This window comes from Bactrocera latifrons, unplaced genomic scaffold (genome assembly GCF_001853355.1).
Source record: "Bactrocera latifrons isolate USDA-ARS-PBARC rearing strain unplaced genomic scaffold, ASM185335v1 scaffold_114, whole genome shotgun sequence".
NCBI lineage: Eukaryota > Metazoa > Arthropoda > Insecta > Diptera > Tephritidae > Bactrocera > Bactrocera latifrons.
Genome location: NW_017534564.1, coordinates 746,358 through 760,590, shown reverse-complemented (window position 1 = coordinate 760,590; position 14,233 = coordinate 746,358). Strand labels below are relative to the sequence as shown.

At 37.2% G+C, this 14,233-nt stretch overlaps 1 protein-coding gene across 2 annotated transcripts in view; it reads right to left on the bottom strand.

Annotated features, from left to right (window-relative positions):
* Window positions 1-1,772: 1,772 nt before the first annotated feature.
* LOC108975967 (protein vestigial) overlaps window positions 1,773-14,233 on the bottom strand; it is a 36,190-nt gene continuing 23,729 nt past the window's right edge. Inside the window, exons 5-8 of one of the 2 annotated variants that reach the window (XM_018944830.1) lie at window positions 7,055-7,146; window positions 6,706-6,896; window positions 4,845-4,936; window positions 1,773-1,919 (exon numbers count right to left, since the gene is read on the bottom strand). In XM_018944830.1, coding sequence (XP_018800375.1) covers window positions 1,870-1,919; window positions 4,845-4,936; window positions 6,706-6,896; window positions 7,055-7,146 — 425 coding nt within the window. In that variant the 3' untranslated portion in view covers window positions 1,773-1,869. The remainder of the gene's footprint in view (window positions 1,920-4,844; window positions 4,937-6,705; window positions 6,897-7,054; window positions 7,147-14,233) is intronic. The other variant, XM_018944836.1, reaches the window with a different exon arrangement.

Sequence of the window (14,233 nt, the reverse complement as noted above, 5' to 3'; positions counted from 1 at the left end):
CGAGGCTCGCATCCACGGAGCAGTCAATGGAAATCCAACTGGAGGAGCCGGCAACCTCCAAAAGCCAGAACAGCAATTATGCTCAGATAGCTGGAGGCCAATTCTCCACACCTTATCCTTCTCGGGTAGCTGAGGGTCAGCGCATATATGCGGATGCCTTAAAAGCCATCCTGCCTCTGAACTACTCGCCGGAGACTCTTACTGAGGTCTTACCAGTTTGGAGTTTACTCCAATCTGTTCATTGGGTTAGTCCCTTTGTGGAAATTCGCATTGGCTGTGGTTTAAACCTTAGGTCATGAAGAGTTGAAAAATCCAAGCCAGTGTGGAATCGCACAGAGGTTTTAAGTCGGTCTTGAACCCGACCAAGGTGGAAAATGTGTCCCTTCCACCTAGACCAGTTGGAACCAAAAAATACGTTCAAAAAGCATTTGTTATTTGGGGCGCTGATCAGCGCAGCGTATTGATCTATGTGCTTTTTGAAGCACCGTTAGGTTAGGCCGATTTCGATTTCGGAACATGATACTTTTACAACAGGCGTGGAACTTTGTTAATGAATGGAGCGCGACAGCCCCAATAGACCTCAGAAGAAAAGAGTGACAGAGAAAGAGATGTATGATTAAGTGAAATAGAAAAACTTTTAGATCGAGAGCCAACCGGCTACAGCGTCTCCATGCGAAGGTATGCATGGCGGAATTAGTACGTAGATGTCCTACTTCGCAAGTCCGGCATAGATTGGCACTGCATGCGCGAGTAGGATGAATCGTGCATTCCGTTTGATCTCTGACAAAAAAAAAAAAAAACATTGTCGAGTGTACAGCGTTCAATGTGTTGGCATTTTGACTGGAATCACCAGAGTACTATATAAACAGCCACTTACATGGAACACTATATTCACTATAATATTTCAATAACAAACACATTTTTTGAATTGAAAATTGATTTATTTCTTTTTTACATTTGATTTATTTACTAAAGAACTTAGACGAAATTACAAGGATAATTATGCATATAATTTTCTTAACTAATTACGAAGTGTCTTAGCATTTATTGCATTTTAATAACTTTAAGTACCTCATTTATGATTTATAGTATTATAATTACTTGTTTCTAACATAAAATCGTAAATGTGGTAAGTGCATATAAATATGTATGCTTATATATTTCTATGTACACAGTATTTTGTATTTATAAGTACCTTAACGCCGCAATAATCAATACAAATGTACGAGTTCTAATCGACTAACTAAAACCTTTAAAACACAGCAACGTCAAAATTACATAACGCACACCTACTCACATATATACATATGTATGCAAGCGTGTGTAGTTTGCAAATAATAATAAGAAAATCAAAATCGGTCCCTAGCTACACCTAAAAAATATGTTTTTGTCTTTTTTTCAATTTCAACAAAATATTAAAAGTTTCGCTACAATAATTATAATAAATAGTTGTTATCGAAATTGTTGCAGCATTCAACTTAAACTAGTTGGTTTTTATGCTAAATATTACATAAATAAATTAAACCGATTAATGCTGCTGTGAAATCGTTTATTTTGAGGCTTGAATATCTTAAAATGCTATTAACACATAAGCCCGTTAGGTCCACACACAGGCAATTACACATTACATACACATACATACAGATTTGCACATTGGTTGTTGTATTAGTGTTGTTGCTTTTCATTACGTTACGTTTTATATGATCATTGAATTTCGAGAGTTGAATTAACGCTGAACCACCAATACTTAATTCTTGAGTTTAATTTAAAAATTCTAACAATCAACGCTTGCGAATATATTTTGGTTTCGTATGTGAGAGTGTATGAGTGTGTGTGCGTGAGAATTCTGGTTTAATGTTACACGTCAGTTTAAAACCAATAAAGATCCTTAGACGATTCCTGTACTTGGGCATCAAGGCCTGCAATGAAAATGAAGGTATATTTATGAGTTGGGAAGTCAATTATAATATCTATATATATATAAACATGGACATCTTTGATTCACTAAGTCTTTTAAAATAAGCTAGGTTAGGTTCGATCCAGGCTGATCCATAAAATGGGGATCGCACTTGGGCTACCAACGTGTGATACAAGTTGAGGTACTTTTTTCAGAACTGAAGCCGCTCGACCTTTCCAAGCAACATCGTTTCGCTCTAGGGGCTCTTTAAAAGTTTCAAGAAGATCCGACGTTTCGAGCCAAATTTTGTTCATCCGCTTCCCACACAACGCATCAATAAATGGATTCATAGAGGGAAAACTTCGATGAGCATATAATTTCACGTGTATTTTCATCATGTATTGTCATACCGTTAGACTTTTTCCTGCGGGTATATGTAAAGTCCATGCTGACAATCATCCTTCGACTCAGGCCTTTTCGCTAAACTCCTTTGTGAAATCATAAAAAAGAACTGCCGTATTCGATTTTATAAAACTAAAAGGTTCCTTAAGCCTGATTCCTCAGTATAGTTCAATTAGTATCTGAATGTGTGCAATACCGATTTCGCAAAAGGCGAGAAAATCAAGAAAGAATTGTTGAAGTGTTCTAACTCGTTTTCTTTAAAACAGCTTCTACAGCTGGCAGCTGGTAAAATTCTTAACCTTACAAATTGAATGCCGATAGAACAGTGATTTGTTGGAATCCCTACATGTAAGAAGAGGGCTCGAACTTGGGCCCAAATAATATTGCGACAGCGTCAAATGATAGCCCTGGCCATGTCTTTGCAATGAACAGTTATCCAGTAGTAAAACACGCGAATAGAGCGGAGCACCCAAGCATTCAACTGTTAGCGGGGCTGGGGTGCCTTTCTTGCCAGATCGCCAATTTTACAGATACCTGCTATTTCGCTGTGGCTTGGCATCCTTACTAATCTTTTCATAAAGTGACTCGATGCCATTGATAACGAGTTTTATTACAGACGATGAGCTCGAGTTGTCGCAAGAATCGAGAGTGAGAGAGAGGTTAAACTCCCACTTCCAGAATCGGTCCCGGCATGTCAAATATATTTCCAGCGTGCAACAATTCTGCGCATGACACTAACCACTTTTTTACATGCCCAGCTCACCCTACACATCTGGCTCCTCTCGCACAATGGTCCGACTACGTTGAAATAGCACGTTTCCTGAGAATACTGCCGGATGACCTCAATGTCATCTGAACCTTGCCGTCCTAATGTGGACTAGATAACCGTTACAACAACAACAGTTTAGGCATCCCTTAACCATCCCTGAATACACGATTAGTGAGCTCAAAGTTAATATTGGTGTACTCATATATTTTTGGGTCAATTTCGTTCTAAATTGTAATGTCTGTAGTAGGGCAATAACATAGTCTATAGCTTTTAACTTAATCTATCTCTAACACCATATTTGTTCGAAAAAACACGCATTTAGAATATGGACCCTCTCATAGTATATCAACCGTTTGACAGACAAAAACCTTTACTCGAGCAAAAGTTCAAAAATATAATCAACGAGCGTTTGTTTAAGCCAACTGGATTCACACCACACTGTATACATACAAGTACATATATTTATACAATATGTATTTACTTATAGGGGTGTACATGAGCGGCTTGAAATGTGTGGGTGGCAGTTCTTTTCAATTTTACTGCGGAGACATTCCAGACTGGCGGCCATTTTTATTGTTTTATGGCTTTTGTCCTTTCGACCTCGTATGCGGTGAGCATATGTTACATACATGACATAGGTACATATGCTCGTGCTATGAAGTAGTATGTGTATGTATGTAAATTTGTCAAATCAACTTGGGGACAAGTAACCACCAAAAATGTTTTACAAATGTAACTGCATACATATGTATGTATATAACATACATATACTCGTGTGTATTCGTGTACACTCAAAAGAAGCACAGAGCGACGTTCGAAGTTTGTAAGTAAACTTTTATGTGTTTATGGTCGAATAAGATAGACATATGTAAATATATGTAAAGTGTATGTACATACACTTAAGTGCGGTTTCACGCACATCCTTTTTTCAAACAAATTTTCAACGTGTTCAAAAGGGTCCCCTGTGCTGAACCATGCTTTTCAATAGCTGGAGTTGCCATAGTTACCGTCCTATACATATGTATGTACATATGTAATTGTTTATATATTATTTGTCTAAAAATGGATACCCAGGCATATGAAAGGACACTTTGAGGCTTAAACTTACTTTCATTTGCTCCCATATAATCGTAAAATTGAAGGAGTGATGATATTGCTTTGGAAAATGGGGGAACCAAGGCTTAGGATATTCAACTGTACTTCTGGAAGTGGTTTGCTCATGAACTTATGCACAAAAAGTTGACGCATTTGGCGGTTCATGCCTTTTTTGCTGACGCAGACAAATATTTTAGTATTTTTTGAAATTTTAAATCGAATGGCAGAAGGATTTTGATGAGCACTTTTGCTCAGCTAAGAATAACTAAGAATTCTGCAAGCTCCTGCTGAAACTAAAGCGAATGAAAAACGAAGCTTTTTGGTTATTTTACACATTACTCCGGCCGGTTCCTGAATGAAGGAATAGAGGCAGGTATTCACACAAAAAATTTAATAGTAGTTGCCACTTAAAAGGTGCTCTCCATTGCGAATAAGTGCGATGTTCAATCTTAACATGGTTCAAAAACATCAAAGGCTAAGAAAAAAAAGCTTGGATGAGAGCGGATATTTTCCACTGTCCACGTGTATGTGTAATACATATCAACATTACGTGCGTTATGGTAAATATTAACCTTTGTGAAAACTATATCTATGAATGTACATACATATTTATATGTGTACATATGAGTATATACATATGTTTTTACATATTAGTTGCCCTTTTTGTGCGTGTCTACTCACCTGCCATTGTGGGGTAACTGGAATAGGCTGCCGCACTTTCGAGCGCATGCGCGGTCTGTTGGTCATGATGCAGTCTGCAATGAGAAAAGTTTCTAACAAATAAATATTTACATTAAAATTTTTCGCAAATATCAAGTCCACACACATAGATAAATAAAAACTTGTAAATTTATTATTAAAATAATAAATAAAAAGTGCAAGGCAATGTGACTTCGAGAACAACATACATAATACCATATTAATTAAGGTGTTACCGTTTTAATCTTTTTTTGAGCATCTTGAATTGCAAATGTGCCGAACATATGCTATGTTAATAAGTCATAACCTCACACTATTTGTTAGCAAAATTCATAACCTCACACGATTTATTAGAATTCATTCCTGTCTACTTAAATCTCAATAAATTCTTATAGGCCAATTTGGCTCTAGAAAGACGAAAAATAAGTAAAATGGTGACAAAACTTAATTTCTATTGCAACGAAGCAATAATACCCTTCAAAAATATATTTTTTTTCATATAGGAAGTTGAGTTTGATCTAGATTGTATAGCATCAATATCCTAATGAATTGTCCAAGTCGATGTACTTTTTTCTTTTCGCAACACCATCACCCATTTTGAACCCAGCATTCTTTACTTGATAATATTCGACCTAATAAACCACGTCCAGCACGCAGTGAAGAAAAAATAGCAGCCGTAGCTTCGAGGCTACACGAAGACCAAAGAGAGTCGATTCGGCGCCATTCGATGCGTATGGAATGACTTGGCGCATGTTACGTCGAGATCTTAAATTGAAAGCGTACATAATTCAACTTGTGCCAGTACTAAAGCCACCCGATCTGCCCAAGGGACAGCGCTTCGCTCTATGGATTCGATGAAAATGTGACCGTCAATGGTGAACGTTACAGCGCCGAGATAACCGAATATTTAATGCCTCAAATTGAAGCTCGTGATCTCAGCGACATTTGGCTTCTACAAGACGGCACTACAGACACATCGCATGAATCAATGGATTTATTGAGAGAATACTTCGATGAGCATATAATTTCACATTTTGGGTCGGACAATTGCCCACCAAGAGCATGTGATATCAAAGCGTTAGGTTTTTTCCTGTGGGGATATTTAAAGTGTCTATGCGAACAATTTCCCTTCGATTCAGGCCTTGGAGTAAAACATCGCGCGTGTCATTCGCCAGTTACCTGTCGAAATCGTCGAATGAATAATCGAAAATTGGACTTAACGCATGGACCATCTGAGACGGCCAACATTTGAAAGAGATAATCTTCAAAAAAAATAAATGTCAAAGAATGTTCATTCAAAAGATAATAAACATTCTCCATTAAAATTGAAGTTTCTGTGTTTTTTCTTTAAAAAAGTAGGGTACCTCGAAATGAATCATCCTTTAATAATATGCTCTTAGCAGCTGTTCCGACAAATGAGCAGCTTCTTAGTATCTCAAACTATTTTTGTGGCACAGACCGATGGACATGGCTAAATCTACTCAGCTCGTTACTCTGGTCATTTATCATAAATATATTTACGGAGTCTAGGACTTTTTCTTTTGGGGGTTAAAATCTTCGTGACAAAACTTTTCAACTAGCCTAATCTCTAATACATCCCAGAGCCATTTCAAACTTTGATACTTAATATATTAATCTATTAAATGATTTTCTGCATAAAAATAATTTTTAATTATGATATCTGTTTGCATTTCAGTTCATTTAACCACCATGAATAACACTCTTACTAAAAATTAAAACTGTAAATTTTTTTTCGAGAAAAGTTGATCATCCCTAATAACAAACCCACATTCGCATATTAAATAAAAAAATATATTAAAGAAAATTTGTGTACTGCATTTACCTGGTACCGTGGCTATATTGCTGTGGCAGCCGTAGCAGGCTACCGTATTGCGCCATATTGTGGTGGTAGGCATGCGCGTGAGCGGCGTGGGCATGTGCAGCGTGCGCATAAGAGCCGTAATGTGCGGCGGCCGCATGTGGCACCCAGGGATCGGTTGCGTAGCCACCGTCCGATGCATACAAATCGCCAACCTAAAAACAGAGACAAAATCATCAGAAAGTAATGTCTTGGTCGAATTCTTCTAGAATTTATAGGCAGTTGCTAACTTGTTGTGATAACTTTATACGCCTAGACATCGCTTGCTTAACAAATTTGTAAATATTCATGCTTATATCTACAATTATCATACCTGCGGATGTGTTGGTGCGGGTACGGGGTGTACATAATTGCTATTCCAAAACGAAGGTGGGAAGTTTCTTGCTGACATGGGGCTACTCGTTTCTGTAAAGAAAAAAATATAGAAAATTTATGAATTTATTTTATTATTGTATCAAGTATGACTAAAAGTTGATATGATAAACATCCGTCATTCCACATCTCAAATTATACTTTTGTTCAATAATAATACACTTTGCCAATATATTATTCTGTATAAAAGTAAAATTACAAAGAAACTGTCTATCTTCTTTGACAATCGGAAAAACATCTATTCTTATTTTACAAATTTATTTTTAATAGAATATTAGAAAAGTTTGTAGATCTTCAGGTTATTAATTGCACATCCTAGACCAAATCGTGTAGCTTGAATGAAATAAACATCGTTTACAGCATTTCGGTGTAGAAAATATTCCACATATATATAATTCAGAAAACTTGTTGACTGAAAGATTACAGATCCGTCAAATTCTTGAAGATGACCAAAATGTCAATTAATAACCAATAATATTTGGAAAGGATGTCAACACAAATATAGTTTCACAGTAAAATAAGCCCAATGTTTTTTCAATAGGTGGGTTTAGTGGTCTGTACCTCTCGTTGTATGCTGCGATCAAGTTTGGCTATATGATGTCAAAAATATTGGGTGGTTAAAAAGTCTTTTCGTATTTTGTCAATAGATGACTTTGCACGTTGACGTTGAAAAGGTCGATGAAATTAGGCAAAAGATTGACCAGGACCGTCACATCATCAAACGGTTTTGAACCACAAAAGAAAAGTTAGCTTTTCGTCGAGAAACCAAAAATGTTTTACACTGATGGAATAATGTTTCTAGCGGAAAAATGACCAAAATGGTATCAATTTGGTTCATTAGAGTTTATTATAAATATAAAAAAAAGTTAGTTGGACTTTGATTAGAAATACGGAAAGACTTCTTCGACTCCCCTGTATCTTACTAAAGACATTGCACGACTGTTTTGTCACTCTTTCAGTCAGTATATTTTGATGTCAGACACGTGTCCATGAGAATAGAAAATACCCAAAAACACATGCCCGATGGCTGGAAATGAAAATAATGTTTATGACCTTGATACTATGATCCAATAAAGCGATCTCAAAAATAAGATTAAAAATTTATTTTTAATTTTCGGTCCCAAACACCGGAAAAAGCAGAAAAAATGGTTGTCTGAAGCTTATAATTAAAAATTAAAAGAAGAAACATTTTTGCTTAGAAATATGTAAATAATTCCTTTTATCAACCTTATTGATTACAACTTTTAATTAGAAAAATATTGAATTTTTAACTTAAAAAATGTTTTCTCAATTTTTATTCTAAGATGTTTGGGATTCAATTTTTATTATTATAAAAGATTTAAATTCACCGAAAAAAAAATATAATACTAATTATTACAAAATTTTAATCCCAAAAATTTTAGGCAAAAAGTTCCGAAATCAGAAGATGGAACCAAAAAAATTTAGTTCTAAATCCCAACATTTTGGATTTTATTCAAATTGGAATTATTATAATTTTAAAAGCAAATTTTTAGTCCAAAAAAATTTGAATTAAAAACTTCGCAACCCTTTTGTTGAATTAAAACTCTGAGAGGCATATTTATTATTATAATCATTTAGGTTATTATCACAGTAGAGTTATTTCACAATGTATTTTGTTTTTCTTTTTGTCCTCTAAGGTCAGTTGGGAGTATAAAATATTTGATTAAATTAATATCATTCACTGGAATGTTAATGTTTAAATTTCCAAAAGATTTTTATAGCTAATTCTACCACTCTCGAAAACACTTCTTCCCTCAATCCCATTCTTAAAACAAGCACCCTCTTGCTATAGCCACAGCTGCCGCCTCCACTGATTACCGCCAGCAGTTGGAAGTATTTTGTGGCATTCGTAGTTTCAATTGGTTGGCATTGAGGAATTGAAAGTGAATTTAAATGATGCTTGCGCTAGCCTCCGCTACCGACTTTCGGTGCAAGCGCTGCCGCGGCGGCCTAACACGGCGTGATGGAGACATCTTGGCGCACGTATGCGGTTGTTGTTTGTCGTTATGGATTCGTGTTCGGTTTGTCTTGTTGTTGCTTCTGTTCATTTTCGTCTTTATTTAACTTTTTTACTTTCGCGGTGTTTTGATGCTTTTGGTTTGCATGTGGCATGTGTGTGTATGGATTTGTGTTTACGCATGCACGTTAACGTGCCTCAATTGTGTTGGTATTAATGGGAATTCCTTAGCGTCATTTCGTATGCGCATCGATGGGCTGACGACAGACTTCGCAGCTGACTGGCGGGACTGGTTACCAGCAGTTGTCTTCGACTAACTGGAGCAGACTGGGGCATTGCTGCTAACAAGGAATTGGGTGTGTTTGCCCCCAATGCAACGCGTTGCATGTAAACATCAATCTATGCACGTTTGTGTTTATACTGTGTATGTGCTTTGTTGTTGTTGYCTATTTGCGCCTGATTTTGGCTCTGTGCTGGAGCCACTGTGGCACGCGGCATCTGAGCATTGGCATAAGCAGAAGGCGTAATACGACGCGCCGCCGGCGACTGCTACTGGTGTGGCACCGAGCGCTTGCGCTGTTGTTGTTGTCACAATTTTGTAACATTCAAGCTGCACAGTACAGCTCGTAGAGTATCAAAACACATGTAGCGCGCACAAAGAGTGCAAACAAATGCGATTCCCGCACTAAATTGAGTTCGGAATGTTGTCAGTCGTTGGTAGAGTCAGACTCATCCGCGTCGCCATCGGCTGCGGCATTGCCGTCATAGAGCCATAGCAGCAACAGCAACAACAATAGCAACAGCAGCAGCCACATTAGCTGCCACAGCTTGTGCAACATCGTCTGCCGCCACTACCAAATCTAACCGCCTATTTATTGGTTAATGCAGTATGACTGTGCAGCACCGCGTTGCGCGCTGAGCGTTGATCGTGCGACAATACGAAATTCCGGCTGTTGCATTCCATCGCAGCACAAAGGCAAGTGTTGAGTAGTGTTTGCTGTTATTCGCTCTATTTTTGGTAGTTAAACTTCACGGGACTTAATAGTGCAAGCGTTTATGCATTTATTATTCCATGTGGTCACGTTCAATGAACACTCTTGCATACACACACACACGCATATATAAACAGCTTAACAAGCTGAGGTACATACAGAGAGACGTGCCTTTATTTAGCTAAACTATTTCATATTAATGAGTTTAATTTATTGCAGTAATTGGTAAGTGAGTCCTTTTATTTTTATATCCGACGCACTACTATGGCACTAGGGCATTATAACGCTATACGCATAACTGTTAACGGCAAACAGCTATGCTCAATATACGCACTATTAGTAGTGAAATACATACTATATAAAACGCCCAGCCATATAAAAGTATTTTTGTGAATAGGTATTCGGGTATATTTTGAATGAAAGTATTCAGTTACAGTTCATATGCTTGACATTATTATCATTGAACCGATATCGAATTGAAAAAATGTCAAATTTCTCGATATATAGGACTAACCAAAATATGTCGAAATATCTTTATATATAAAAATTACGTGTCACATTGTTTGTCTCCTGGACTCCATGGACTCCTAAACTAGTGAACCGATTTTAGCAAAATTTAGCACACTGTGTTCTGTTCGAAGCAACTTAGTAGATAGGATAGTCAAACCAATTTATAAATAAGAAATATAGTGAAAGCTGTATTAAATGGACGCTCTATTAAGCGAACATCTCAATAAGCATATTGATCTGTCTCACAATTTGTTGATATTTATTACAATATATTAAGAGGACAACTGTAATAACAGTTACTGGTTCGTCAATGTTTATGGGAAATATCACTGAATATATTTCTAAACATACGCATGTATTCACAATCCGCAAAAAAAATATAATACAGTTCAACTTCCATAACTCGAAGTTCTGCATAACTCGAACTGTTGAATTAGCAAAAGAAGTAAAGTAAAAGCTAACTCTTGAGGGAAATGGTCCTCAATGCCTGTTTAGCAGCCATTTGTCAGTTATGTTTCGGTAAACTTAACCAAGATTCCTTCTTTCGGAAAAGACCGTTTCATTTTAAATATTTAATATTTAATATTTTTATATTGAATAGTACGAGTATAAGTATAAAATATATACCACAGAAACGCGTGGCCGGATCCTCTAGTACATATGTATATAGAGGGTGATCCATTTCGAAGCTTGCTACTTTTTAAAGAGAAAACATAGAAACCTCAAATTTAATGGGGAATGTTTATTATCATTCGAAAGAATATTTTTTGTCATTTCTATTTCGAAAATTATCCGTTTCAGTTGTTGGCTTGGGCTACGTCTCAGATATCTCAGATGGTATCTGTCCACCGAAGTGTTATTTCAATGAAACCATTGATTGAAGCGTGTGTCCTTTAATATGACAAAACAGTTTAAACAAATGGCTCCAAGATCACTAGCTTCAATTTCAGACATGAAAAAGTCATATCGCCATAACTGTGGCCATTAATGGTTATGTTCTCACCGGTACCATTTTGAAGAAATATAGACCGATTATTCCACCGACCCACAAACCACACCAAACTGTTATTATTTTTGGATGAAATGACAGCTCTTGAAAGTCTTCATGCTTTTTCTCGTCCCAAATGCGACAATTTTTTATGTTTACATACACACTGAACCAGAAATGGGCCTCATAGCTGCACAAAATTTGGCTCGAAAACGTTGGATCTTCTTGGAACTTTTCAAGAGTCCTTAGAGCAAAACCATGTCGCTTGATAAGGTCGAGCAGCTTTAGTTCTTGCACAAGCTGTATTTTGTTCGCTTTCAATTTAAGATCTAAACATAAAATGCGCCAAGCCGTTCCATCCACCAAATCGACTCTCAACGGTCTTCTATTTTCTTCATTGCGTGCTGGCCGATGGGTGGGTCTCAAGATAGGTGATGGTTTTGCGAACAGTACGCTCAGTAGGCCGGATGTTGACCATAAGTTGAGCGAAGCGTGACGCACAAGTAACGCGTGACCCGTACCTTTGAATTTTCCACCTAGCGGTACATTTTTTGTGGCAATCAAGTTCTTATATGGAAATATTTTTTTGTTTCACAAATTATCTTCACGGAATTGACATAGATTTGTGCAAAACTAAACAAATTGTTCAATTCGGACTACAATGGCATAAAACTCATAAAAAACTGACCGAAATTTAGCGTAGACTATTGTCTACATACATGATGCAATTTTTCAGAATGCTATTGCCATCCATTTCACAAAATCGGAAAATTACTCGAAGCTTCGTAAGTTATGTTAAGTTAGGCTAAAAGGTCGAATCCAAAAAAACTTCCCTTTGAACAGCTGAGAACACCGTTGCCTTGTGATAGCTAAGAACTGCTCAGTCTTGATCAAAAGAACTCTCAAAAATCGAGGTTGTTAGAAATTTTTGGAGGCGGATAATATTAATTCTGCCTATTTCACCAGGTATGCCAAAGTAATGACTGCCGAAGTGTATGTTTCAACCTGAGTCATGCAAAAGCTGCTAATGGAGGAGGAAGTCCTGGATGCTTCCGCCTCACCTTGCTCGATATATGTAACTTTGACAAATAACGTACGAAAAGATTTTCAGTCTTACTCCCTGTTGGACAATATCCAGTAAAAGCTTTTGCAATTGCGGCAAAATGAACCTTGCATTGAGCAAGTAGTTGTATCTTCTCTGTTTTACTTTAGGCCAGAAGGAGCAAAGGTTCAAGTTGTTGAACAACGCCTACTAAGCTCATGCGATGTCGAGAGGTCCGATAACATTTATCAAGGGGTATATTGTTACTTGGAAGAAAGATAGTTTAATATTTTGCCTTCTCAAAATTTTCGCTTATGATGGTTAGTTTCGTAGTCAGGCATATTTCAAACTATATTACACTGACCAGGTGTTAGTAATTTATTAAATTAGTTTCTGTGTCCGCCGTTTTTACATAGTCAAAATTCTTCCCTGCCATCAAGCATATGTACATATATGAATTTCTACTCTTGAATGGTATTTTCTACTTTTTTGTTGTAATTTTTATTAATTAATAAGATCAAGCCTACCGCATTACTAATAGCCGTGTAGTGTCCTTAATGGCAGATCAATTGCTGCCTATAAGAGATAAGCAGGGCTACCAAGGGCCGTTACCAAGCAATTTACTTTCTTTTACCTTCAATGAAGGCATTTTCTAGCGTTTACATACATATGTATGTGCATATGTAGATATGTGTGTATTTATACCAGAATTGATTAAGATGTCCTGCTGCGCCTACGTGTGTTCGCTGACAGCCCTGTCACGTGCACCGTTACATACAAAGAACTATAATTTCCCTACTTTTTGTATTTGTATATCTGAGTGTGTATATTGTTGCATATCAAGGGGCGTTACATGTTATTTATTGCGAATCTGATAAGCGCGCTTGATGAGGTTATCTCCAAAAGACCACACACACGCACACCAAACCAGAAACAAGAGTAGAGTGTATATAAAGAGGAGATACATATGTGTGTGTGTAAATATGTTTACAAGTCGATATGAGCGCATGCATTCCTTGCACTAGAAGAAAGTAAGCGAGAAGTCCGACTAAGGCATTGGTTGAATGCCTTCGGCTGCACTTCGCGCACCTTTCATTGAAGGTATGCGCGGCCGGCAACCGCAGCAAAAGCGAGCCGGCAAGGACCGCAGAGTGAACGATGATGCAGTTGTTCGACTTTTAGATTTAAAATTAAATAAACGCCAAGAAAAAATAGTCAACGTTGAGGACGGACAAAATCGGTAGCAATAATTAAAAATAGCTTGACATCTGCATGTGATGCGGAGCAACTGTAGAATTGTAAAGCAACAAGCAGCAAAAACAGCAAAAAAGACACATGTGTATGTATGTATATAGTATGTGCTTGTGCTTGGTGTTAGTGTTGTCAACGAGCTGCGGCGAAATTCGATGAAGATGCAAACGGTTTTTTTTCCGCCGCTGTTGGCACACGTTTTAGCCGCTGCTGCGCTAGTTGTTCTTATTGTTGTACAACTTAGTTTTGTTGCTTGCGATGCATTGTGGCGCGCACAAAGGAATTTCATCGAATTTCGGTTGGCATCTAATTAAATTGCTTTCGAATCATGAATATGCCATGGCTGAGCGAGTCAGCGA